The sequence below is a fragment of the Marasmius oreades genome, chromosome 3 (assembly GCF_018924745.1).
Source record: "Marasmius oreades isolate 03SP1 chromosome 3, whole genome shotgun sequence".
NCBI classification, from domain to species: Eukaryota; Fungi; Basidiomycota; class Agaricomycetes; order Agaricales; family Marasmiaceae; genus Marasmius; species Marasmius oreades.
The window spans coordinates 2,843,619-2,870,117 of NC_057325.1; the positions used below are offsets into that span (position 1 = coordinate 2,843,619).

At 47.4% G+C, this 26,499-nt stretch overlaps 7 protein-coding genes across 8 annotated transcripts; 3 read left to right on the forward strand and 4 right to left on the reverse strand.

Annotated features, from left to right (window-relative positions):
• Positions 1-287: 287 nt before the first annotated feature.
• Positions 288-6,297, forward strand: E1B28_006260 (uncharacterized protein; the record flags this gene model as incomplete). The annotated part of the gene is made up of 9 exons (XM_043150902.1): positions 288-1,260; positions 1,315-1,583; positions 1,634-2,890; positions 2,946-3,208; positions 3,260-3,530; positions 3,583-5,009; positions 5,077-5,599; positions 5,668-5,836; positions 5,897-6,297. The coding sequence occupies 9 exons, from the start codon at positions 288-290 to the stop codon at positions 6,295-6,297; spliced, it is 5,553 nt and encodes a 1,850-aa protein (XP_043011992.1).
• A 3,910-nt stretch (positions 6,298-10,207) lies between these two features.
• E1B28_006261 (uncharacterized protein) lies at positions 10,208-12,299 on the forward strand (the record flags this gene model as incomplete). Its single annotated transcript, XM_043150903.1, has 11 exons — positions 10,208-10,337; positions 10,401-10,497; positions 10,547-10,825; positions 10,890-10,926; positions 10,979-11,336; positions 11,392-11,421; positions 11,474-11,537; positions 11,598-11,798; positions 11,859-11,981; positions 12,032-12,085; positions 12,152-12,299. 11 exons carry the CDS (start codon positions 10,208-10,210, stop codon positions 12,297-12,299), a joined length of 1,521 nt encoding a protein of 506 aa, XP_043011993.1.
• A 44-nt stretch (positions 12,300-12,343) lies between these two features.
• E1B28_006262 (uncharacterized protein) lies at positions 12,344-14,190 on the reverse strand. The gene is made up of 8 exons (XM_043150904.1): positions 14,098-14,190; positions 13,978-14,049; positions 13,827-13,921; positions 13,730-13,772; positions 13,601-13,674; positions 13,392-13,547; positions 13,042-13,338; positions 12,344-12,974 (listed from the first exon to the last, which is right to left on the reverse strand). The coding sequence occupies exons 1-8, from the start codon at positions 14,113-14,115 to the stop codon at positions 12,437-12,439; spliced, it is 1,293 nt and encodes a 430-aa protein (XP_043011994.1). The 5' UTR covers positions 14,116-14,190; the 3' UTR covers positions 12,344-12,436.
• Positions 14,191-14,385: 195 nt separating this feature from the next.
• On the reverse strand, positions 14,386-16,394 carry E1B28_006263 (uncharacterized protein). The gene is made up of 5 exons (XM_043150905.1): positions 15,721-16,394; positions 15,493-15,665; positions 15,349-15,440; positions 14,939-15,297; positions 14,386-14,879 (listed from the first exon to the last, which is right to left on the reverse strand). The coding sequence occupies exons 1-5, from the start codon at positions 16,217-16,219 to the stop codon at positions 14,764-14,766; spliced, it is 1,239 nt and encodes a 412-aa protein (XP_043011995.1). The 5' UTR covers positions 16,220-16,394; the 3' UTR covers positions 14,386-14,763.
• Positions 16,395-16,418: 24 nt separating this feature from the next.
• AP1M1 (AP-1 complex subunit mu-1) lies at positions 16,419-18,964 on the forward strand. 2 transcript variants are annotated; one of them, XM_043150906.1, is made up of 13 exons: positions 16,419-16,778; positions 16,832-16,905; positions 16,967-17,091; positions 17,152-17,296; positions 17,354-17,483; positions 17,543-17,671; positions 17,735-17,802; positions 17,856-17,963; positions 18,022-18,145; positions 18,203-18,276; positions 18,333-18,418; positions 18,473-18,621; positions 18,676-18,964. In XM_043150906.1, the coding sequence occupies exons 1-12, from the start codon at positions 16,580-16,582 to the stop codon at positions 18,519-18,521; spliced, it is 1,311 nt and encodes a 436-aa protein (XP_043011996.1). In that variant the 5' UTR covers positions 16,419-16,579; the 3' UTR covers positions 18,522-18,621; positions 18,676-18,964. The 2 variants fall into 2 exon arrangements, with proteins under 2 accessions (XP_043011996.1, XP_043011997.1); XM_043150907.1 differs by having other exon boundaries at positions 16,419-16,739; positions 16,848-16,905; positions 18,473-18,964.
• A 391-nt stretch (positions 18,965-19,355) lies between these two features.
• Positions 19,356-21,722, reverse strand: E1B28_006265 (uncharacterized protein). Its single transcript, XM_043150908.1, has 9 exons — positions 21,459-21,722; positions 20,586-21,390; positions 20,454-20,535; positions 20,155-20,401; positions 19,951-20,106; positions 19,816-19,888; positions 19,652-19,759; positions 19,486-19,587; positions 19,356-19,424 (listed from the first exon to the last, which is right to left on the reverse strand). Exons 2-9 carry the CDS (start codon positions 20,850-20,852, stop codon positions 19,386-19,388), a joined length of 1,074 nt encoding a protein of 357 aa, XP_043011998.1. The 5' UTR covers positions 20,853-21,390; positions 21,459-21,722; the 3' UTR covers positions 19,356-19,385.
• A 452-nt stretch (positions 21,723-22,174) lies between these two features.
• E1B28_006266 (uncharacterized protein) lies at positions 22,175-25,938 on the reverse strand. The gene is made up of 6 exons (XM_043150909.1): positions 25,664-25,938; positions 25,473-25,605; positions 23,969-25,407; positions 22,849-23,909; positions 22,674-22,789; positions 22,175-22,615 (listed from the first exon to the last, which is right to left on the reverse strand). The coding sequence occupies exons 1-4, from the start codon at positions 25,877-25,879 to the stop codon at positions 23,364-23,366; spliced, it is 2,334 nt and encodes a 777-aa protein (XP_043011999.1). The 5' UTR covers positions 25,880-25,938; the 3' UTR covers positions 22,175-22,615; positions 22,674-22,789; positions 22,849-23,363.
• Positions 25,939-26,499: the final 561 nt, after the last annotated feature.

The window sequence follows — 26,499 nt, forward strand, 5'->3', positions numbered from 1 at the left end:
GCCCCCATCCGGATAAAACAAGCCAAAATTTCGCCGATCCCTGGTCCAGCTTTCCGGATAAAGACAAGGGGTCCGGCCTATGCCTGACCCCGTCCGGATAAAAGTGAGACGGCTAGCTGTGACCGGTGACCGCCGGACGGGGAGGGTAGACAGTGGGTACCCTCATGTAGGCTCAGTCCGCATTGGCCGATATCTTATCGTAATAATCTTTGTTAAATTTTAAATTTTCACCTCCTGATTTTCACCCACTGACAGCGCGTGCTTCTATTACTTCGCGCCCTCCCGAAATGGATATAACGATCACAAATATAATGGACATACTGTCAGATGGCGAGGAATGCGAGGAGCTCGCGAGATTCGAGAAGCTGCAGTGGATTGGAAGAGGAGTAAGGTTTGATACGAAAACACTACCCAGCTACGTTCGACTTTACTGTGCACACGAGCTGAAGATACCAATGAAAGTAATGGAGAACCTATTTCCGTCCGACTCCCTTCCTATTCCCATATTCATGTCATACAAGCTACCAATGCCATCGCAGGCACTCATCTTCCCCAATTCAGACCGCTATGTCTCCTCCGAACCACCGAACAACGACGGTACAGCCCTTGCATCATTTGACCTGCCACCAAAGGAGCTCGTCGAAAAACTACGCTCCCCCGGCTGGCTAGAGCAAAATATTCTTGATGGAATCCAATCCATCGCCAATCCGTCGTATCCCGGTGACCGTTTCCCACTTTGGTCTGTGGAAGCATGGCATGAGTTTTACAAAGCAGTGGAAAAGCAAAGAAAATGGAGACAGTGCTCACAGTGGTTATCAGAACATGCGCGTCGGCCTACTGCAACTCAGCTCTTTGTACTCGAAGCACAAAAATACCTGGGGCAACTGGGATGGAATGAAAGTTTGGATCTTCCCGGCAGTGGTACACACGACACGACCTTTCAGTTTTCGCGGCTGGTGTCGGACTTGAAGATAGATGGGACATTGATTGACCTGATGTGTCATCAACTGATGGAAAGATTGGAGAATAACGAACTGGTTGACAGCGAGCTAATGATCGCTAATCGAGCTTTGATGCACAATGTGAATGGTGCACAGAAAGAAAGAGATCACTTGGAGCCACGTACCAAATATCTCAAACACCTAGCGATGCAGATCAAAGCCTTGAAGACTCGTTACCTTGTTTTTCCTGCCTTCAACGAAGAGATACAACATTGGTTAGCATTCCAGATTGACTTTGTTCAGAAAAATATTTCTTACGGTGAGTCACTACCATCTACTGTTGCATCGCTTGCCTTAACGCCTGTTCTGTCAGGGGATTCTCTTGCGCACGAAGGTATTCAGCCTCCAAAGAATGTCTTGAAGAAGTTGAAGTGGTGGTTGGACAATCAATTTGGTGGATGTTTCGAGATCGTTGGCGACAGTCTTGAACATGGGCGGCAGGACGATTACATCGTGTGCGGCTTGCTGGCCGTCAACACTATTGCTCATAGAGCACTCGGTGAACCATTATGGACCTTATCGAGGAAGGTCTGGGACCGAGTCAACTGGTTTAATGTTTTATGCAAAGCCCACATTGCCTCGGTGAGTGTGACCGTTGTCGCAGAGGGACTGTACTGACAACGCACCTAAAGAACCACCCAGGCTTCAATTCTCCATCTCGACTCCCTTCCCCGATTACAGACCTTCATATCGAACCTCAGCCGCTAACAGAGCTCACGAAACCAGTGGTAACCGACGCAGCAGAACCGTCGTCGAAAACAAGTGTGGATGACTTGGATTGTTTTGTACAGCTCGATGTTTCACCTATGTTTGATTCGAAAGGGGCAGGAGAGAGAAAAAGAGGGATAGAGGAGGTAGCATCATCGTCGCCATCGTCGCCTCCATCAAAGAAGGTGTGCTTGGATTGTGACGACTATGTCACAGTAGTCACACTCGACCCGCCTCTTTCCGCAACCAGCGACAACAACGAAGACTATTCTTCCGATGCTGCGTCAGATGGAGAGGAGTTTGAACCTTATGAAATCGATTTTATTCGTTCTCTACGCCCACCTGGTTCATCCAAATCAGCCACTTGGTCTCGATCACAACGAGAACTCTACCACAGTGATCCTCAACATTTCTCGCCCATCGATAGCACCAATGTAGTTCGGCTGAAACAGTTTCGAACTAGAATTCTTCAGTTGTGCTCGAGCTCTGAGGTGTTGGATGCCATGCATGTTCGGCATGTCAAGTGCGGGCGCGAGTTAACCATGAAGGACCCATTCAACACAGGAAACTACAAAACACACCTCAAAACATGTCCGGCTTTGAAGGGGAAGAAAAATCAGAACGACGGCGCAGAGATGTACCGCCTCACCAACTTTTTTCAGCCATCCACGTCTCAAGGTCAATTCGCCTCAGTTCCCACACGCCATACTACTCGAAAACTAGTCGAAGTCCCATGCGGTGGTCTCACAAGTGGTCAAAATCCACTCATTGACATGTACATCGATCGTACAGGTGCGGAAGGTGGTGGGGCACGCTCAGTCAATACCATTTCCGTAGACATCTATGGAAAGAGGTATAGGTATCTCTCATCAGAACGCAAGCAGCGCGTCAAACATCTCCAACGACTATCACAGGTCTGGAAGATCGACCGTCAACGTTACTGCATATATTCTTCTAATTGCACGAAAGTTGCGCTTGTTGACCCCTCCTCCCCCTCAAACTCAGCGCCAGCTTGTGCATCTTGTTTCGCCGTCAGCCGACTCAAAGTTTTCAAAAATGCCATTTCTATTGCCAGGCCATTAGACAAGAATTACAAGTATTTGAACCACGAATATCAGAATAAGAACCTTGGTAGTATTTATGCTCGAGCAAAAGGTCTCGAGAAATTGATTCAATCCGAGGTTAGTTTAATAGTTGTTGTACTGCATTCTTGATGGTATTCAAACTGTAATCTAGAATTCTTCAACCACAGTGTGCGCAATATATGTTACCGAAGTCTTGGAAGGGAAGCACAGTGGGAATAGAGGGGATGAATTCTTCGGCTCACTGCTCCAAGCTATGTTGGTCAAACGAAGCAAAGCGGAACGCGGTGTTGGCTTACAGAATTTCCGCCATGCCCCCGATCTAATTCAAATCGCTCATATGGTCCAGATGCATAGTACTGTAGCCTACCAATTTCTCCGGGAATACATGCCGCTACCTACAGTCAGAGCGCTACAGTAGGTCCTTTTTTCAAGTTCCGAGTCAGAAGCTGATACATACTACTTTAGACAGCTCCGGTCAAAGGAACCATCGTTTCCTCTTGACATCGAGGAAGAGACATTTGTCCGAGCTGCACATTACCTCAGTGTCATGGCTTATAATGGTCCAGTGGCACTTAGCTGTGACGACACCAAATTACTGCCGGCACTTCGCCCATACTACGACAAGCCAAATGATTGCTACTATGTTATTGGTGCGGTCGGAAAGCCTCTCATATTAGGTGGTCCCGATGAGTTTAGAGACATAGTCAAGGAGGGGGTCATTGTGAAGGCCACCAAGGTACACATGGACAATCCGTCGATTAAACCAAGTCACCTAAATTTTTTTCTAGCTCCGTTTATGGTGTCTTCAGATACCACTACCTGGAGTTCCCACGATTGTACTTGCTGCTAAGGCAATACCTGGAAATCTCAACGCTGCCACTCTCACTGAATATTCATGGGAGATTATTTCCGGTCTTTTGAGACACGGGATTAATGTTCGGTCATATGCATGTGATGGTGCGGCAACAGAACGTGCTGTACAGAGAAATTTGCACACCAAGGCGACAACGACGAAGACTGTCGGTATACACCATCCTGGTCCTTGTGGTAATAAGCGGGACCTTGAGGTCACCATTCACTTCTATGATGGTCACCCCATTGCTTTTGTACAAGATTCGAAACACGGTCTTAAGACTATCCGTAACAATCTTTTCAGTGGCTCGAAATGTCTCACGTTCCCAAATGACGTTGCCCTGTATTCTCAGGTGCGGGACATCTACCTGAATGACGGCCCTATATTCCGGCGAGACTGGGATCGTTACGATAAACAGGATGATGCTGCCGCCACAAGATTAACCTCCGGAGCAACCTTAGAGTGGCTTACCAAACACTCACCCTCCCTTGTTGGTCTTATTATCTATCTGTTTGTGTTTGGAGAGCTGGTTGATGCATATGAAAGCCGGTTGATTGATATTCACACCAGAGTCCGAATGGTTCTTCGTGCCTATTATTTCCTCGAGATATGGATTCAATTTCTACAAGCCACCAAATATCCACTGAAAAAGCATTGCATTTCGCATGAGGCGATTGATATCATCAATACTCTTGTTCATGGATTTCTGGAGTCAGTCATCATTTATCGTGATCATGTCAAAGGCCAACGCCCATTCCTTCCCTGGAGAATTGGGTCTGGACCCTGTGAACGAGTATTCGGGAAGTGTCGTCGGCTAGTAAAGGATTTTATGATGGTCCAATTTTTTGAAATGGTTCCAAAACTTTTCATTGGACTACGTGAAGAGGCCCTTGCAAGTCGTTTTAGTGATGGGAAGGAGACCGTCAGTGGCTACAGCCACACTGACTTGGATTGTCGTGGCATGGACTTGCGAAAACAACGTCTGATCCCATCAGATGATGAGATAAACGAGGAGTCTGTTCTGGCTTATGGGGACGCGGAGAATCTTTGGACAGTGCTCGGCGCAACTGCAGCAGACATCCACACTCAAGAGAACAGCTTTACCTCATTACCGCATGTCCTATCATGGTATTCTGAAAACACTCCAAATACTCAGAACTCACAGGATTCAGAGGACTCAGAGGACTCAAGGGAAGATATTCTAGTTGGGGACTCGGATTGGTACAATCGTAAATTCTCGAATATTCAAGATGCTCTTGATGAGTTTGACCGAGATCTTGACCTCTCTCCAACTGAAGACCACCGCCTCATGGCTCTACGCTATGCCGCTATCGCTGAATACCTTGACCAGCACATGAGATTGTATGTTCTTTGTTTCTGTTTTGTCTTTTTCCAGGTCACGGTTCACTAATGTCACGTCTGCTACCAGAAATTCTCTTCCGGAGCTCAGCAACGAAGGAGTAACAGAGGCACTCTCTGACGATGGGGAATACATAGGCAAGATCCTCGCAGATTCTCTCCCAACAGTAAATCACGAAAGTAACACCAAACCTTCGAATTTTTTTGAAAGAACAACGACATCGGCACCGGATTTCTCTGCAGCTGACTTCAGCGAGTTGGTCAAGCAACGCTTCGAGCACCAGACAGAGCAGGCAAAGACGGGAGGGCGAGGTGTCACTGGTAAGACAGATAAGGAAAATGTCTCCGGTAGCAAAGAGGAGAAGAAAAGGGAACTTTCGCAGCGTCAAAAGATCATGCGCGAGTTGGAGCTAATCTGCAGCGAGCAGGAAGTTGTGGGAGTTGGGACGGGGGTCGAACGAAAACTTCGCTGGACAGCTCGTGATCCAGCTCCGGGTGGCAGAAATGGTGTCGTTGATGGAGAGAAGGCGAATGGTCCAATGGCAGGAAATTCTGCAAATGCTGCATTGTCCGCCACTGCAGTCGCAAAGAAAGTCAGTTGATTCAGTTGAGAATCTAATAACAACTGTGATATCTTTTTGACAACCTTTCATTCTACCAGAAACTCGCCGCACGTAAAGATGTATGGGCAAAAAAAGTGGCAAAACTCCCGAAGTCACTACGGTTAGGTGACGCTGGTGTAAGCCCCGAGACGCCATTGACCACCTCGGCAAAAAAAGGGTCAGGATATGGATATGCCTTCGTTGATAAGACCGTTGTACTATGTCAAGGTATGCTCTTCTCCACACATTCAAATTCATTCGTAGTACAGCTGCTAATACGAGTTTCAGTGCTAGCGATCTATTGCAAGGGCGGAGGTAAAAACGGCAAACATGAGTTCAGAACCGAGTCTTCTAATATCTCGGCGGTTTCGTACCTTGTGGTCCAACTCTACGATGAGTGGATTGGCACACGAGGCCTTTTCCGAGCTATACACAATTCACTTGAATTTCTTCGTCTCCGAGCGAAGAAATTTGCACTCCTCCCTTCCTCGTTCTTTCTCTGCATACTTGATACTCCTGCGCAGGTCCATCACGGTGGAATCAAAGTCTCTGAGAACGATTGGTCAACATTTTGCAAGCTTCGCGATGGGAAGGAAAATATCATTACCACGTTGTCACCACCAAAAAGGGGTTCAAAGGGTCGACAAGCGGCCGCAACAGTTGTATCGGACGAGTCAGAGGAGGAATAAGGTTAGAGTTTGAAGGAAAATGGGTTTTTTTTCATATTTACATTATAAACAAAAAAAAATACTATATAGGTAGATGCCTAAGTACTGGTCCGGATAAAAACAAGCCCTAGACGATGCCTGAGGTGGGGTCCGGATAACGATTTCCTTTTTGGGATCCGGATAAAATCGGGGTATCCGGCCTCAGGCATTTTGGGGTATTAACAGGGGTCCTTGTAGGCTGCAGTCTAGCGCAGGTCGAGGTAACAACCCCGGGCGGCAATTCCGGCATAATTTATTCCCACAGGAAGCTTTGACATCTTACCCTTTTCTCCTTTCTTTCTTCTCTATTGTCATAATCATCTCTTTGGCATCGTGATATTGTTCGCCTCCCTGAACGACCGCCTCGGGAGTCGGCCAGAAAACTTCAACCAGAAGTGGGCTTTTGCCCAAGAGGATCCCTATAAATAACAAACCTCCCTGAGTTCCAGATTACGGAGGTAAGCCTACCTGAAGTCGCCATCTCAGACCATAAGCAAAATTTCCAGATTCTTTACAGGGATTGGTAATGAGGTGATATAATAACGTGTCCTACGAGCCGAAACACCATATCTGTCATCTGAACCGTCGAGAAGCGATCGAGCTCGAGAGGCCGTTGTAGGCTTTCAACCCTGGAGTGCTCCAGCAGAGCTCACAAGAGACGCAAGCGAGAACTGCGTAATTTATCTTTATTTTGGCTGTCACTGTCAGAAGTCGTTCTGCAAAGCGAACAGTGTTCATAACGAAATCGCTACTCAAGCACTTCAACCGACCCGACGAACAAACGGTGCTCACCTGCCATCGGGAGGCCAGGCTACATCAAGATGACGAAGCCTGCTGGCGAGAGTTGCACATTTTGGCATGATTTTGATAAACATGTTAACAGCCGTCCTTGTCCTTTGACCACTTAACTCGGGGCAGTAAAAGTGGCTTTCTACGGAAGCTAAAAGGACGCTCTGAGGAAATCATGCTGCCATCATGTTGTTCATCCAAATACTTCTTTCCTTCCTCCCGCTCGTATACGCGGGGGGTAGTTTTTCTTTGACACAGCAACAAGAACGGCTTCTTGAAGATCGTCTATTCCAGACCAACTTGCGTGGACCACGATGGAGTAAGTTCCTCAGTTCCTCTTCAGTAACATACACCAAATCTCAACGGTCGATTCATTGAAATAAGCGGGGAACGATAACCAGAACGTGCTTACCGAACTAGTCGCAGGATCTATGAATAATGCGGGCCTTGACGTGAAAACGCTCACATATGAGTTCTCTCGGTATGCATGGATGTTTGCTATCCCAGATCTCCTCTGATTTTCCTTTAAGTTGGGATGCTCGATGGTGGTCGTTATCTCTGAAACTCACGAACGGTACTATTCTCGGTCTTCCAACGGCAGGATTCTGGCCATACAGTGGTGATAGCGGTTTGGCCGGAGTAACAGGGCCGGTCCATGATGCCGGGAGTTTTGGAATAATCGACAATCTCGCTCGCAGAGGCAACCGTGCATCTTTGGATTTGAACGGAATTACGGAGGGCACGGTACTGTTCTTCGACGATCCTAGTCCAACTAGGAACTATTCTGAACCTGAGTATCGTTTACTTGGGTACGATAGCAAGGCTTGACTTCCGTGTTCTGAAATGTTTGTTCTAAATGACTTTCAAATACAGGACCTCCCGAGGTATTCCCCCGACGAGGATACCTGAGGTAAGTCTCATATCTGTTTAGTGAAAGTCACTATACTCGGTTTCAGTTGGGTAATTTAACGAACCCACACTGGCAATCTTCCAAAACTCTGAACTGGAAAAGCCTCAAGGCAAAAGGCGTAGCTGCTGCTATTGCGTCTTGGGTACACACATCTGATGAGAACGCAGCTCTCCAATATCTACCAGATGACGGTGCGCGTGGAGATGGTAACACCTTTCAAGTACCTACACTCTACGTGGGTAACTCCACCGGTGAACTCATTCGAGAACTCGTAAAATCTGGCCAAGTCGAGAGCGCGACTGTCGTACTCGATGCTCCCAATTTACGGGCAAATTCTTCAACGATCATCGGTCATTTGAAAGGAAAAGGAAATACGAATGATACTATTGTGCTCTACACACACAGTCCGTTACCTTATGGCGTGCTCTTATATATCTTGGGCTGATTTCTAAACCATAGGCGATGGGCCATCAATCATCGAAGAAAATGGTACATTCCGCCCGTTGTTTCCTCCGCGAAGCCCTTCTGCTTAACCCGCGCTTTACACAGGGCCCATTCTGTTGTTGGCTATGGCGGAAGCTCTCGCCCCTAAGGAATTGGACATTAACGTCGAGTCGGTATCATTCAGCTAAAGCTTGTAGGTGTTGTAAACTAAACCTTCCCCACGAAGCTTCGTGATCACAACCGGGCACACGTCTGGTGGCCATCTCAACGAATCTCTCTGGAAAGACCAAGTGCCCTCCATCGCACAAAACGCAAAGGCTGTGATCTCATGCGAACATTTCGGTGCTATCGAGTGGAAAGATGAAATCCAAGATGGGAAGCCTGTTTATCGTTCACATGGCAAACTTGAGCCTATGTGGAGCATGGCGTGAGTTGTCAATCTCAAATGAAATCTATGTCACCCTCGATTCTTAGCTTCTTTTCTACAGGAACGATACAAATCATAGCAACCTCCTTCATCAGCTATATATTGACTCGTTTGAAGGGACGTCGAGCCAGTTAAGGATGGCATTGTTAGCTCCTCAGCTAGTTCAAGGTAAACTTGCGAGATGGTTAGTAGATACTTGTATTTGCCTTTTGCGTTGGATTGACAGGTTCGTAGGTTTGGAGTCGGAGGAATCGCGCAATTCGGCCATACTAATATTCCAACCATTGGGTACGCTATTCTACGACAAGTTTCTCCCCGACAAGACAAAAATAAGCTGATATCATTGTCAACAAGTATAATCCCTCAACCCGACTATATATGGGCAGCGATGGTGGATGGCGGATGGAGCAAGCTCAACATACCCATCGCCATCGAACAAATCAATGTCATCCTACGATTGGTCGAGAAATTGAATGAACAACACGTATTTGGAAAGTTATGATATATGCTGAAAGTGAGATATCATGTTGTCGTGTACGCGACGGACTCCAGTCATTATGGACTCTAATCATTATATTATGATGAGCTATCTGTAGGAAAATAACATGTAAAGCACTGAAGACCGGTCAGGTTCATATTTCCCAACTTGTCGGTTGGCAGGCTCATTTCCAGCGTCAGTGCTTCTCCTCATTCTTCACCCAAAAGCGGCGTTCGTTCTTCTCTGCCAGCTTCGTCAACATCTGGCATAGGACTATCTCTGACATGGCTGGGTAGGCTATCTACAGTCTAGGGCAAAATGGTCGAGCGCTCCCGGCGGCAATTCCGGCACAATTTATACTTGGTCCCACACGAACTTCACCCTTTTTTTCCTTTCTCCGTTAATTGTGATCCCTTTTGCACCGTAGTGATATTGTTCACCTCCATGAACATCTGACAACTGGTCGGGAAGAGACCGAGCCCGAGAGGTTATTGTAGGCGCTCAACGTTCCAACGTTCAACGTTTCAACTCTGGAATGGCACGAGAGACGCAAGCGAGCATTGCGTAAGTTATTCCTATTTTGGCTGTCCGTTCTGCAAAGCGAACAGTCTCGGCATCGCTACTTGAGCACCCCAACCCACGCCAGCCGACCCGACGAACGAATGGTGCTCACATGCCATCGGGAAGGTCAGGGCTACATCGTGGTGAAGCCTGTTGGCAGCAGCACACTTTGGCACGATCTGATACATCAGCCGCCTTTGTCCTCTGACCACTTGACACAGGGCAGTAAAGGTGGCTTTCTACGGAAGCTAAAAGGACGCTCTGAGGAAATCATACCGCCATCATGTTCATCCAGATACTTCTTTCCTCCCTCCCGCTCGTATACGCGGGGGGTAGTTTTTCTTTGACACAGCAACAAGAACGGCTTCTTGAAGATCGTCTATTTCAGACCAACTTGCGTGGACCACGATGGAGTAAGTTCCTCTTCAGTAGCATGCACGAAATCTCTTACTGAAGGCCGATCCATTGAAATAAAGCGGGGAACGATAACCAGAACGTGCTTACCGAATTAGTCGCAGGATCTATGAATAACACTGGCCTTGACGTGAAAACTCTCACATATGAGTTCTCTCGGTATGCACGGATGTTTGCCATCCCAGATCTGCTCTTACTTTCCTTCAAGTTGGGATGCTCGATGGTGGTCATTATCTCTGAAACTCACGAACGGTACTATTCTCGGTCTTCCAACGACAGGATTCTGGCCATACAGTGGTGATAGCGGTTTGGCCGGAGTAACAGGACCCGTCCATGATGCCGGGAGTTTTGGAATAATCGATAATCTCGATCGCGATGCCAACGCAACATCTTTGGATTTGAACGGAATTACGGAGGGCACGGTACTGTTCTTCGACGATCCTAGTCCAACTAGGAATTATTCTGAACCTGAGTATCATTTGCTTGGGTGCGATAGCAAGGCTTGACTTCCGTGTTCTGAAATGTTTGTTCTAAATGACTTTCAAATACAGGACCTCGCGAGGTATTCCCCCGACGGAGATACCCGAGGTAAGTCCCTCATATCTGTTTAGTGAAAGTCAATATAAGGCTCGTTTCTTAGTTGGGTAATTTAACGAACCCACACTGGCAATCTTCCAAAACTCTGAACTGGAAAAGCCTCAAGGCAAAAGGCGTAGCCGCTGCTATTGCGTCTTGGGTACACACATCTGATGAGAACGCAGCTCTCCAATATCTACCAAATGACGGTGCGCCTGGAGACGGTAATCTCTTTCAAGTACCTACGCTCTACGTGGGTAACTCCACCGGTGAACTCATTCGAGAACTCGTGAAATCTGGTCAAGTCGAGAGCGCGACTGTCGTACTCGATGCTCCCAGTTTCCGGGCGAACTCTTCAACGATCATTGGGCATTTGAAAGGAAAAGGAAATACGAATGACACAATTGTGCTCTATACACACGGTCCGTTATCTCATAGTATGCTCTTATATACCTTGGGCTGATTTTTGTACCATAGGCGACGGGCCGTCAATTATTGAAGAGAATGGTGCATTCCGTCTGTCGTTTCTCGCGCGACTCCCTAACCCGCCTTTACACAGGGCCCATTCTGTTGTTGGCCATGGCGGAAGCTCTCGCCCCTAAGGGATTGGACATTAACGTCGAGTCGGTATCATTCAGCTAAAGCTTGTAGGGTTTGTAAAAGATTAAACCCTCTCCACGCAGCTTCGTAATCACAACTGGGCACATGTCTGGTGGCCATCTCAACGAATCTCTCTGGAAAGACCAAGTGCCCTCCATCGCACAAAACGCAAAGGCTGTGATCTCATGCGAACATTTCGGTGCTATCGAGTGGAAAGATGAAATCCAAGATGGGAAGCCTGTTTATCGTTCGCATGGCAAACTTGAGCCTATGTGGAGCCTGGCGTGAGTTGTCAATCTCAAATGAAACCTATGTCACTTTCAATTTCTTACCTTTCTTTCCAGGAATGATACGAATCATAGCGACCTCCTTCAACAACTATATATTGACTCGTTTGAAGGGACATCGAGCCAGTTAAGGATGGCATTGTTAGCTCCTCAGCTAGTTCAAGGTAAACTTGCGAGATGGTTAGTAGATACTTGTATTTGCCTTTTGCGTTGGATTGACAGGTTCGTAGGTTTGGAGTCGGAGGAATCGCGCAATTCGGCCATACTAATATTCCAACCATTGGGTATGCTATTCTACGACAAGTTTCTCCCCGACAAGACAAAAATAAGCTGACATTTCTGTTAACAAGCATAATCCCTCAACCCGACTATTTATGGACAGCGATGGTGGATGGCGGATGGAGCAAGCTCGATATACCCATCGTCATCGAACAAATCAATGTCATCTTACGATTGGTCGAGAAATTGAACGAACAACACGTATTTGGAAAGTTATGATATATGCTGAAAGTGAGATATTATGGTATGATGTACGCGACGGAGTCCAGTCATCACGGAATCTATTCGTTTGTATTATGATAAATCTGTAGGAAAAATATCATGTAAAGCACTGAAGACTGATCAGGTTCAAAAGGTTATCGTTTCCCCCAGCCAAACCAGCCACCTTCACCTTGTCGGTCGGCAGGCTCATTTCCAGCATCATAAGTGCTTCTCCTCATTCTCCTTCCGTTGCCCAAAAGCGGCGTTCGTTCTTCCCTACCAGCTTCGTCAACATCAATAGGAATTTCCCTCACCACTCTTACCCCATCACTCCTCACATCACTTTCGACAGCAGACTCTAGAGCATTCGCGAGAGCGACTGTCATAGCTCTCCTCTTGGTAGTTTCACTATCATCGTTCTCGCGCTCCGAATCGCTGTCAACGACAAGCCCTGGAACATCCACGTCCGCCGCTGGATGAGAGGCCACGAGCGAGGACGGTAATCCGCTCGGACCGAGGATGGGAGTCGACCTAGGTGAGTCGTAAAGCGGATTTTCGGGTAGTGGATTGCCAAAATCGTCAATGAGGAGTCGATGTTGTCTGAATTTCCAGCAGATACACAATAAGAGTAGGGTGCCTTGCATGATACCTGCAACGGCGAAAGTTATCCACGAGGTCCAGTTGGTGCTTGGTCTGGAGCGAGAAGGGATGAGGAAAAGAGTATAGAGAAGCGAGTAGAAGAGGATAAAAAAGAACTTACCTTAGTGCAATACTCAGTACCATCAACACGGCTCCTGGTGTCTGTATACACATCATCGGAATACTCAGAGCCCCTACGACTTTGTGTCGTGCGGTATGAGCAATCTGAGGGATATACTGAGTCGCAGCGAATACAGCCGAAGATACCCCAAGGAAAGTTGCCCATCGAGATACTGAAAGCGATATGGGTGAATCGGGAGATGGTAACGGTATGGGTTCAGGAGATGGTGAAGGCGATGGAGCAATATCCGGTGGGAATGTGAGTAAGAGAAATAAGGTGGTCCAGGCCGATACGAAGCTGTAAGGCAAAGCATTCAACTGTGCTACATGTTTCCAAATCGCTCGACGTACAAGTGCACACCAGCCACCCAGCTAAGCGCAATTGAAGTCCTCCACTCTGGGGTTTTCCTGGGCTTCCTTAATCCGAGTGGGGGTCTGGAGTCGTGGAGTTCAGTGCGTCCCTGGTACCGAAGATGAGGCGGGTAGTATATCATGTAGAGCACAAAACTGTCGAAAGACGTTGAACTTGATAGAGATATGCAGAATCCATTCTGACGTACATGAGCGTGAACATACTCCATTGCAACCCAACTTGAATAATTCCAGCAGTCATCTCAATGCAACTCCCGATACTCTGAATAACCAGGCATAAGTCCTTCATTCTCTGCATAGCCAGAAGAGGAACGCGCCAGAACACGACAACACCTGACAATTCCCCATTGCATAGTCACTCTACACGAATTAACCGTCAAAGTTTCCTGAAAGCCATGGACACGGACCACATACATGTTGAGCAACCCAGCGGTAGCGCTTGTAGTTCCTAGAAGCAAATACCATGGACTGAGCCCCTCGGACGAATCATTATGGATGATTCGATAATGCTTTCGTGTAAAATGAGTACATTATGTTGGATAAGTCGCAAGGTAATAGAATCAACCTGAGGAACATATGAAATCACGAGTCCGACGCAGAGGCCGAAGGTCAGAGTGGCCGTCAACCAATCGTGTTGCTATTTCTCAATTAGCGAGGAGGTGGAATGCCTAAAATGTCTGCATACTGGTTTACACGTTGACATTGAGTCCAGAGGGAGCCAGTTTGAAGTGGAAGTAGGGAGCCGATGAGTACAGGACTAGGGGTCGCGTGGCCCGGGCAGCAAGTGCGACGTGCTCGCGCTTGGGCCAGTCTTAACTATCTTTTCGGCTACTGAGGGAAGGATCCCTCGGCCAACGCTAAGCTGCAACGGTATATTCCATGCGTGTAATATTTGGTTCGGTTCGGTTCAGACAGAGGGATTTCTTACGGCGGTCAGAACGACTATACGCTCGTACACATACTGTACTTATTTTGTGGCGTAGTAAGTAGTGAACGGCACACATGAGACAACTTCAATTTTCAGATGAAATCTCTTCGCACTGTAATTGAGCGGGCAATAATGATAATGTGCAGAATTGTCTCTGGATTATCAGAAAATGAGAGAGGAAAGACCCAGTCGTTTCACAATCATTAGGACGGATATCGTGAAAAAAATCCAAGCGGCGTAAGATGAAGCAAAAGGTGGTAAACGATCGATAAAGAATCAAGATTCATGACCAACGGACCTAGGGAAGATATGTAAGAAAAGAACATGATAACCAATGTCTTACGTGAATTGAGAAAAATAGATGAATGTGGGTAGCTCGTCGCAAACATCAGTGCAGAATAATTTTTGGAGTAGTCTTTAATTTCATGCACGGGGTGCTTCTAACCAGGAGGACACAGTTCCCAAGAACTTGAAAAGACCGAAGAGCCCTCCACCGGAGATAATCGGCAATGTAAGGTTGTCGTCTAACGAGCCTAGGTCTGACAACAACACTTGTTAATATTGACAGAGCACACGGACGAGCAGAGTATAAACAGACCTAGGGCCTCTGCAACAGCGCTTATATATCCCGCGAAAACACTGATAAGACCTAGACCAAGCCAGCCGCCAAATCCGTTAGTCAACGAGCCTCCTTCAATCCCCCCATTGAACCACCATGAGATATCTCCTGTGTTGTTTCGCATTGGAGCCATCCATCCCCAGAATCCGGCAGCTATTGCAGATCCAGTTACGAAAGCTGCAATGAAACCAGCTAGTGACTTTCGGGGTGCCAGAGGTAAACGAAGAAGAGGACTATCGGGGAAAAGGGGTATGAGGGGTATATGCGACGGTAACCTCGGAGTTAGATGTCCCCATAAGCGGCCAATAGTGGACGCAGCAGTATCGGCCCAAGAAAGACTAGGTAGAAGTATTCAGTATAACTAATAAGCTTTGACGAAGAAGACTGACATGAGGATTGCGACTGTGGCCACGTCAAGAGGATAGAACGTGAGGGCGAAATTGACACCGAGAATGTACCATATTACACCATTTGTTGTTTTCTTCGGAAACTGATGAGTCAAGCAATTTGAACTGTATGAAAATAAAACATGCCTTTTCGCTCTCTCTCATCAAAAAACCGACACACCTCTCATACAGGCGCTCGAACCGCGGGAAACGTAACCGGATGAAGTCGATGGGGGCAATAACCAATAACGCAGACCAAAGAACGTAGACGACTGTGTTTGGGTTACCCTGGGAAATATAAAGATAGATGGTAAAGAAACCTGAAAGAGTGTAGACATCAGGAACTGAGAGGGAGAAGGAGAGAAGGAGACGTGCCGATGGAAGAATGAAGCGCTTTTCTCGGGATTTCCCAGTCTACTCTTTTTGAAGCAGAAGCTGGACTGTCGATAACGACGACTTTTACCTCTGACGCATTTTCTAATAAAGTCCCAACACTTTCCGCCAACAACTCGTTAACAACCTCCTCTCGTTCCTCTCCTTCAGCGTCCTTGTCATCGCTCCTATCACTCTCGTTTTCTTCTATCTCATCTGAGTGCCCACTGAGCTCCTCGAGCTTTTTTATCACTTTTCGAGTGATGTTTTGCACTCCTCGAGGTTCAGACGAGAGCGACCTTTTACGTTTGTAGGACGGAGGTGATGTTGGACCAGGGCTGACGCTACTCTTGACGCTGGGCGTTGATCTCTGGCTCAGCCCTAGCTGTGCCATTGTAGAATGCTGAGACGACTTCCGTCGAGGGGAAGGGAGAGGAAGGTCGTGCGTGTTACGACACAAATGTTGGGGCGCGTGTTTATTCTCAATGACCGTGGCGGGCATTTAGAGACAGGTCGTTGTCGTTGTAACTGGCAGTAGTAGCACAATTCACTATGAACACTTTCTTTCAGATTTGTTTTTCTTGGTCGTGAGCTGGGAGAGGGAAAAAGACAGGAGACAGGCGTAAATCGACGAGATAGGAGCAGCTGTAGCAGTTGTAATGAGGCGACACTGTTTATTTGGCTATCTCACAGCCACCGAAGGCTTGAGCACATACGTAACGTCGACGAGTTTCAAGTTGATTCTCGACGAAATTTGTGTCAACAAATTCGCAGCACCAAGAACGACGGCGGGAAGGCAGTATTGCGAAGTTATATACAGCTTCGCGTCCTACGCTCACACCGCGACCTCCCATAACTTAGGATGGCCTCTTTAATTGCCATCCTCGATCTCAAAGGCAAACCTCTCATCCAAAGATCATACCGAGACGATGTTCCTCCGACCTACATTGAAAAATTTCTGCCCATCGTTCTTGACATCGAGGAGGAAGGTCACCAAGTGACCCCGTGTTTCTCGAGAGAAGGTGTGAATTTCATGCATATAAGACATTCAAACTTGTACTGTAGGTTCCAAGAGTGTTTTCTACCCCGATAACACCAACAATTTGCTTTTCAGTACTAGCCCTTTCAAGAAGGAACTCGAATGCGGCGGAGACTATCATCTTTTTACATCGTCTAAGTCAAGTGCTGGTATGTCTATGTTGAAATGCAGCCAAAACGATCAGCTGATGTCGATTTTGGCCTCGTGTAGGTGGAATACTTCAAAGAGTTGGAAGAAGAATCGATTCGAGACAACTTCGTAATCATTTATGAACTAATGGACGAGATGATGGACTTTGGATACCCTCAAACGACTGAGAGTAAGATTCTACAAGAGTGAGCTGCCATCGACGCGATCTTCCATCCTCATTGCCAACCAACTTTCCACTCGAGCAGATACATCACACAAGAATCACATAAACTCGAAGTTCAGGTTCGACCGCCAATGGCAGTCACAAATGCAGTTTCGTGGAGAACAGAAGGTATACGGTACCGGAAGAACGAGGTGTTTTTGGATGTTATTGAGAGTGTGAATATGCTTGTGAGTTGCTTAGCCTTTTCCCTCTTCTGGTTGGTCATTATATCAACCGAAATACAGGTCAACGCTTCGGGATCAGTCATACGCTCTGAAATTCTCGGAGCCGTCAAAATGAAATGTTACCTATCTGGAATGCCTGAACTTCGCCTCGGTTTAAATGACAAAGTCATGTTTGAGAGCACAGGAAGAAGTAGGTGGAATACGCTATTTATTTCGATCAGGCATTTTAGTGACAACGATGAAACCCAGCTGCCCGGGGGAAGTCGATCGAAATGGAAGACGTCAAGTTCCATCAATGCGTCCGACTCTCTCGGTTTGAGAACGACCGAACTATCTCGTTCATTCCGCCCGATGGCGAGTTCGAGCTAATGAGCTACCGTTGGTTCTTTTGCCACCTGATGTTTATCTGCGCACTAACGCTCTTGACAATGTACTGTCCAGGTCTCTCGCAAGCTGTCAAGCCGCTCATATGGGTAGAAGCTGCAGTCGAGTCACATCGGGGATCACGAGTGAGCAACTTCTTCTGATTAGGGCCTCCGGATACTAATGTGTCTCTTACCAGGTTGAATACATGGTCAAAGTGATAGCCCAATTCAAACGTCGTTCCCAGGCGAACAATGTAGAAATCTACGTGCCCGTCCCTGACGACGCCGATAGTCCCAAATTTAGGGTGAGTTGGGTGAGCATTTATACTGAAGCAATTGCTCACAACGCTGGTTGGTACCAAGGCATCGACGGGATCTGTACAATATGCCCCGGATAAGTCGGCGTTTGTATGGAAGATCAAGTCTCTAGGAGGTGGAAGAGAGTTCTTGATGAGGGCGCATTTCGGACTGCCGAGCGTGAAAAACGGTGAGGGTTCTTTGTGGATAATTTGAAACGAAGTTCGAAACTCATTTTAAGCGTTAGAATCTGAACCTCAGACACGGGCACCTATTACAGTCAAGTTCGAAATTCCTTACTTTACAGTATCAGGAATACAGGTCTGCATTACCGTATTAAATACCATTCTTTTGGCCCGGCTAAGTCTGTGTTCTAGGTCCGATATCTCAAAATTGTGGAGAAGAGCGGATACCAAGCATTACCATGGGTGAGATATATAACGCAGAACGGGGATGATTACAGGTTAGTGCGTTGAAACAGGTTATTGAACTTTGCACTGATATCAGCGATCTTCAGTCTAAGAACTGCGTCTGAAAAAGGGGCAACACCGATACGATCGATGTAGATCATCCTTTGCTGGACGAAGAGGTGTATCACCGGAACTACAGGGAATTTTTAGGGCGTGTGTTCATAAGCAGCGTAGAATGGACGCAGAAGACCAAGTGGTAAAAGGCACCGATAGATCCTGACGAGATTAAGCTGAAAAAGATGATGCATAGACAAGTACGTTAAAAGAAGACCCCAGCGAGATTTACGAAGACTTGAAAAGTGATATGTTCTGGTGTAAAGCGGGTGCAAGCAAGACAGTAGGACGGAACAAAAAAAATTTTTTTGAAGAAGGTTGTTCTATCTAGGGGATACGCCAGTCAGGGCTTTCCGTAGTTTTTTCACCCTCCACGTTTCTCTTTCTCAGAGAGAGATGAGGTGAATATTTAGGAAGAACTTGTACAGCTACCATACTTCCGGTGTTGGTATAACTCGCTTTATCATCGTGCACTCGCGTACTCCTAACACTTCAAGGATTTCTATGACCAATGGTCCGAGTTCGAGCCATGACTGGAACATCAAACATTAGCCTGGAGGAGAACGTGGTGGTCATAAGAGACACTTACTAAAGTGACCGGCCGGCGATGAAGGAGCGGAGGTGGGGGAAAAACTTGCCTGTCGATCGTTGGGGATGGGACAGTACTTTATAACGTTGAAAATCATTGGCTTCGACATCTTTTCTCCTAGTAGCTATCGACCCTTTGACGGTGTATCATTGTTGGTTTGATGACTGAAAAGTGCAACGCAGGGGCTGAAAGAAGTGGCGGGCTGTAGAACTAACCTTGCAACACAATGTGGATTGTCGCAAACTTACAATGTACAAAAGTTTTACATTTACTCTCGAAGTATATACTGCCCAACAAGAGCCGAAATCGAGTCGTGCTTAGCACTGGGTGTCTTGCCAGACCTGAGAAGAGAAGCACTAACAGCACGATAATCGTCAGTCTTCGAATCAAAACAGTCGAAACTGAGCGGACACTAACGTTGTAGTTATCGGCGTTGTCGGCAGACTGCGACGCGGAGAGACTTCGATCGGTTGAGCATCCGTAAGCAATGTCATCCGTTCCAGAAGTGGCGTGAGTGAGCTATGGCGGGGAGAATTCGACGCTTCAGTGGATTGGACATTGAGTGACAGGGTAAATTCCATACCTCATGGAGGACAGTGGCACCACGAATGTTTCGGGCTGCGACGGTGGTACCACCGTCGCACAAGCGACTCTGTGCAACTTCCTGGAAGAAGATGCTGCAGAAGTAAACCTGTAGTGTACACATACGTCAGAAACATTAACATATTGGCGGAACAAAAGACTGACGTTGGTGGTGGAAATCACGGTGTAAGCAATAACGCCGCTCGTGCAAGCACCTAGTGCGTCACGACAATCGAGGCTGCAGTGGATTGCCCGGTCAACAAAGAAATCTATAGTTTTGAATGACTCTGTTTGACTTACGTCCTTGTTGAGGAATTTTCGTTAGCTACGTTAGAGAGGACGCTCCTGACAGTAGAGGTGGAGGTGGTCTTGAAGTATGAGGTGTAGAGAGAATTGGCGCCATTGCTGGAGACGTAGCTGGAGGCGGCGCTCGCCATTTGCTTGCCCTCAGTGTATCTACAACGAAGGTCAGACGACATCATTGTTCATGAGGGCGATACATACGCAGAAGAGATAAAGCTTGCTTGGCTCGTCGTGCAGATGTTCCTAGCACGTTTTTCTAAAGGGACGAGCTCTCGCTTCTCGGGTGTGCCGCTCAATGTCACTTCGACAGCACTGGAGCCGACCTCGAGTTCCTCGACGTCGGCGAGCGAGACAACCTTTTCCTCAGACCCTGCGACTTGGAAAGTGGTGACAGGCTCGAATTTGAAGGTACCAGCACCAGCGGAGGCGAAGTCAAAGAGAGAAGCAACTGTGGATACATGTGAGTGTTATGAGGATATCACCATGAACACCCATCTTACCATTGTGGTTGACAGTGACACTTTCTCCGGCAGGAATGACGGCGTACGCGCTGTCATCAGCTTCCTCGAGGGACACAGAGAGCTACCAGAATCAATGAGCGAAGTCCCAATTCACTGTGGGATACATCATACCTTGATCCCAGTGAAAGGAACCGCGGTACCATCTTTCGTCACGGTAAAGGAGCGAGTCGGCAACTTCTCGTCCAAAATAGTACCGTATTTGAGGACTTTGACTGCCTCGCTTCCGGAGTTCTTGACCGTGGCCGTGAATTTGAGGTCATCGACAGTTGCAGCGTTACTCGGACCAGTAAGGTCGACGGTGAGGCCACCGAACCTCTTCATCGGGCCTGCGAGCACTGAGCTGGCGAGGACGAGGGCGACGAAAGATGCAGAGAACATTGTACTGAAGCTAGAGTGGGAGTGGAGGTCTCTGCGAGTACTGAGGCACTTGGCAATCCGTCTCTATTCCTTGTAGGTTTTATACATTTTCGTAGCCTTCTGCATCCTAAAAATGATTGAACCCGATATCGCCTGCCGAGGTGTCGTTACGGCAAGAACATATGGTGATACTGTTGAGAATGATCGTGATCCGTTTGAGAAGCACAAACCGAATGGACGACATCTATAATAAACTTCGCGGGCCACAGACTGAGGAAGCGAAGAGAGAGGTGATGTTGACCAAAAGCACCATGAAATTCATGCTGAGGATTGTGTTGAGGACGGGGCACAGATGCGAGCACTGCTAGTATTCTGTTTGGCCTCGAAGAACGAGCAACCGAGAATGACCTGAGCCAGGGAAGGGCACTAGCGGGAAGCGGGGAATAAGCAGGCCGAGATTGTTCCCAAACCAATGCATGGCAGCCAAAAATGGTTGGATTTATTGAGTTGGAGAGGTAACTGTTGGAGCTTTGAATTCACTTTTGACCAGCATGATACACTTAATGCACCGATAACAATGTCAGTCTCATGCGTTCAACGATGCTGTTAAACACAATCATAACTCACATGCAGTCCTTATCGGTGGTTCAGCGTGCTAGCTTCAAAGTTTTGAGACCCGTACCGATACATTTCAGACTTTTCTATCTCATAATCTCATCCAGATACCGCTGCTTGTAGATCAAGCTATGTGACGCCGTATTGGTTGCTGAGAGTTGAGAGTTGATGAACCTTCGTGTAGTCGCGTCTACTGCCACGTTGCTCAATCCGAAAGGGCCTTGTCGAGCGGCTCCGAGCACATAGATTACGATTAACTTGAGATTTAGAATCTCTGTATATAGCGCTGACGTCGAGAGTCTACGTTCCCATGATACTGACTTCGGAAGAGTACCAGTAGCTCCCGGTGACCGCTTTCAAGGTCGATTTTGTGCGTGCAAGAAGAAATGCGATTCTCTGAATCCTGCTGAAGTCGGAAACGGTCGAGAAACGCCGATAGAAAGGATACCCAAATCGCTGGTGACCCGTGCGTCATCGTGAATGTCCTGATCTTCCTGCCAACACATACAATAATCCACATGCAATCCACATGTAATTCAGTGAATACTTCGTGTACCGACTTCTTACAGCAAGGATGCCCGTCATCCCATGACTTTTGGAAAAAGGCAAAAAGTCACGAAAAGCCAGTAACTTTGCGCGATTCCTGATGGGAAATCTGCCAGGGCTATTGAAGGTAAGTTTGCCACAGAGTCCATCCGTTATATCTAATTAACTCCGACGCAGTTCGAGGTATGGATTTTGGCGCAGCCACATTTCTTGTGACTTCAAGTTGTGCGTTGACCGGCAAGCGCTGAGTTGGCGGGGACGAGGGCGATAAAAGATGTAGTGAACATGGTACTGAGACCAAGGTAGAAGTTTCTCTGACAATCCGTTTGCCACGCCTTAGCCCAACCTTAGACTTGGATTGGAATCATTGGATTGCAACCGATATCGCTGCCGGAGTGTCGTTACAGCCATATGGACGAAGGTTGGTACTCGGTTCGGTTCTTGAGAACATCAAATCGTAAATCAATATATCAAGAGAAGTAATCCAAAGAAGACGAGTGGATGGCGTTATCAGCTCCACCATAAAATCACGTTTCAGCTCAGTTTCAACGCAGAGAACATGGTGGGGATATCATGGGGTATTGTGGGCTTGTAGTACCAGTGACTGATTCTTGTACTTAAGACTTGAACGCAGATTCAGGTCAGACTGAGAACGGGCCAAGGACGAATGGTAAACATCACCACATGAGAAGGGTTTCCGAAATTGTTCCAAAAACGATACTATCGCAAGCCTCCACAAGGTAGTCGGGGGTTCACAGTTCCGATTAAGTCTGCATGATACCCTCAGCACTTCAATCCTACGTGAATGTTAACAAAAAAGAGAGGGTACATATATTCCAGGATATCTTGACTCAACTTAGAAGTTATGAGATCCTTGACGCAGTAGTGCTGTTCCGTGCAATTCATATTATCCTCTTCCGATTACTTCAAGTCAACGACTCGGATCAATATGTCCCGAAGCTTCCTAGGCTGGTGAGACCTGCCTCTGGACCGGACCGCCATTCAGTCCAGCTGAGTGAGTCGGATTGACACCCAGGTTCTTGCCTTCGCAGAAAATCAATTGCTCTTTGATCACATGTAGGGCACGAGTGAGGGTTTTTTCAACAATATCGGATATGCTGTGGACGTGAAGGATGTAGAAACCGGGCTGAGTTTTTGTTGGAAGAATATAGATTCCGGTGGCGTCAGATTCCGGCACACATGATCGTCCGCGGTATTGAGTGTTTTTGAGATGTCGAAACATTGCAAGAATCCATGATGCATCGATAAATATACGTTAGCTCTAGTGTTGGAACAAAAATACACATTGCTTAAGTTGAAGTAAAAAATGTCAGTCCATATGTGAAAAACCGGCCACGAACGCACAGAAAATCACAAACGTCTCCAACCCTCACCTTCACTGACAGGCCATTTGAGGTGATCCTTCTCCGCGCCCACATCAGAACCGTCAGCTGCACCACCCACGTCACGCTCCCGGCGACCTGTCGCAGTTCGTGATTGTTTTGCCTTCCAGTGTCTATCCAGACCGACATTCTCAGAATTGTCGTCACTACTGTCGCTATGGACAATATTGTCCTCCCATCCAGACGCCCCGATATCGCCCACCGTTCTCGGTCTATATCTGCTTCCTTGTTCCTGTCCGTTCCTCAAGTCTCCATCCTCACCAACCTCAGAAAACCGGTCTTCTCCACTCATCAATCCCTCTTGATCCTCTTTTCTTCTCGACATGCTGGGATTGATTATGAAACCTCGTCGGCTCAGACCAGCCTCGGCTTTGAACCTGGCCTTATCAAGCTTGGGCTGAATCTGCTGTAACTGAGGGGAAAGGGAGGCTGCAATCGACCTCAAATTGAGAGGATCGTGTGGTCGCGACTCGTCGTGGTTGAAAGAAGGACCCTTCCGATGCGCATCTATCCTCTGTTCCCAAATTTCCAGAAGTGAGACGAAATATGCATTACAGTGTGTCGGTTACTTACGGGGTTATCTTTGAGATGGTTGGTGGTGCTATGCTTCATCCAACCAGACGTGATAGAGGAAGCTGAACTCGGTGATGAATTACCAGGTAAAACTTGGACGCTTTCGGGCCGTTTTCTTCTGATAGGTGGCGGCAGAGGGCTGTCACCAGGTGAGTCACCCACAGGTGAGAAGGGCGACGCAACGGAAGTGGGATGGTGCATAGACTTTGATCTGAAAAGTCTAGCAGTAGGACTTTCTTCATTCCGGTCATTTTTTCTCATTGGCGTAGCGGTTGGAGTTATCTCCGAATTGAACACAGAGATGTATGGGCCCGCAGATTTTGCCACTGAATTGGGGATACACTCGAGGGGTTCTGAAATAAAGGTGTCTTCTTGCGGCAGCTTGTGTGCCTGATTTGACTCGGAGGCTCTGGTGTCGATGACCTCTATAACGGCCCCATCAGGAGTAAACGGACTCCACGGAACGGGCGGAGGCGGCTTCCGATGGCTCTGATCGGGATGCTTTGGTGGGGGAAGGTTAGGCGTGCTAGGAAGGGATACCGACGATGAAGGAAGGGTTGATGACGAGAATGCGGATGTCTGGGCTTTATGATCGGAAGAGGAAGAAAATGGGCTGCGCAGGAAGGGGTTTGTGTTAGAACCTGAGTGCGAAGAGGTTGTAGCTAAAGCTACTTGTTGAAAGGAACTATCGGAAAAGGAAGCTGACGGAGAAGCTCTGCGTCGTCTGGGTAAGGGGGGAGCCTGAGAGCTCGTATAATCTTGATCTAGGTCGGGATTTGAAGTCGAAGATGAGGATGCAGACAAACCACCTGGCTTGCTCGGGCTGACGCTGCGATTCCTCGAAGGCGTAGAATTCGAAAACGGTGAGGATGATGAGCTTTTGAGGACCTGAAGAACGCGTTCCCTCTCCAATTGCTCTTCTGCCTTCTTCATTGTCTGTCCGGTTTTAGAAGCTTGCAAACTCTGTTTCATTAAAGTTGAGGTGGTATGAGTAAAATGCGTGGGTTTGGGTGGTACCACTGGTGGATGAGGACTAGAGGTAATGGGAACTGTTTTCGATGATACCATTGAAGGAGTCACAAGCGAGGGGGAAGTCGACGCGAGTGATCCATGCCGCGGAGGTGGTACGACGGCAGATGAACCGGGTTTTCGTGGAGGTAGTGGTGGCAGCTTGCTGTTGCCGGGAATTGAGTCCGCTGCTTTGGCATGGCATCTGACGGATGGTGGGCCACCTGGATTAGACTTCGCACGGCCAAGACTGAAAGAATTATTAGTTGCTGAGGGATGTTGTGGAGGAGGGGTGAATGGGTTATTGGTCGCGTTGTCGACATTACTGGATGTCGGATGTACCGCGTCTGTGGACCTGCGAGAGGTTGTTAATAGAAGAGGCTGTTGGGAAGGAGACGGGAGGCGAGCAACAGGTCTATCTGTCGGATGAGCTGATGTAAATGATAACCCAGTTAACGAAACCAACAAGACTAAGATTATTGTCCGTGTGCATTACCTTGAACAAACGCCAGTGCACGGTCAACTTCTTTTCCGGATTCTGCATGCACCACCAGCCTTTGCGCAGCGAAGAATTGGCCACCGGATAGGTTATCGGTTTGCGATAGATCCGGAGAGAATAATCGTAAAATCTGAGGGAAGTTTCAGTTTGTTGACCTTTGCTTGCCAGATATTTCTATCAGAACTAACGTTTTCAATCACCGTAGATGGAAGATGAGAGTATCTTCCTTTCAACCAGGCCCTTGCCTCGCGCAAACTGAGAGAGAGTTGTTCATAGTAGGTGTCGTCATGCCCTTTGAGATCTTGTTTGTCGGTAAGGGTTATATCGGCCAAACTTGAGGTATACAGATTATACTCGGCATCATTGAGTGCAGAAACATGGAGGTCGAGGCGACGCCGTGTCATCAAAGTATCGATAAAGGCCTGTAGGTTCGAGCAGGTTTGCCTTCCAATTTCAAATTCTGCGACGCAGCAAGGGCACGTGTTCACAAGATTTGGGTTTCGGCTAATTTCAAACTCCGCCCGCGCAGTGAAAAATTAAGCGCTCACGAGGTACCGCTACGGAAGCATCGAAAAGCAGGCAATATAAAACAGAGAATGACGATATCCCTTACTCTCTAGAGCAACAAGCCAAGGGAAAAGAAAAGGAACTAAGCCTCCAGGCTTTACCCTGGCAAGCACATTCTCCTCAAATTCTTGCCCAACGACTTTGTAACAGACTAGCAATGGGATGTCCGTACAGCTTTTCATAGGAAGTTGAATGAGTTCGGTATGAGTTTTGACAGCACTGGGATTGTAAATACTCCGTCGAGGAAGTTCTTTCAGTCTTGATCTTGTGGTTTGTTTCTTTTTGCGTTGTTATTGCATGATTCTGTGTGCTTTTTATTATCGGAAGGCTCGGGCAATCTTTATTCATTCCATCGACGCGAACGTGTTTTGACGTAGTGTTTCGCTACCGCTGACAGTGGTCCATGGAATGGTCACCGGTCACCACTCCTAATACCTAAGGGATTGAGGAGAATTCA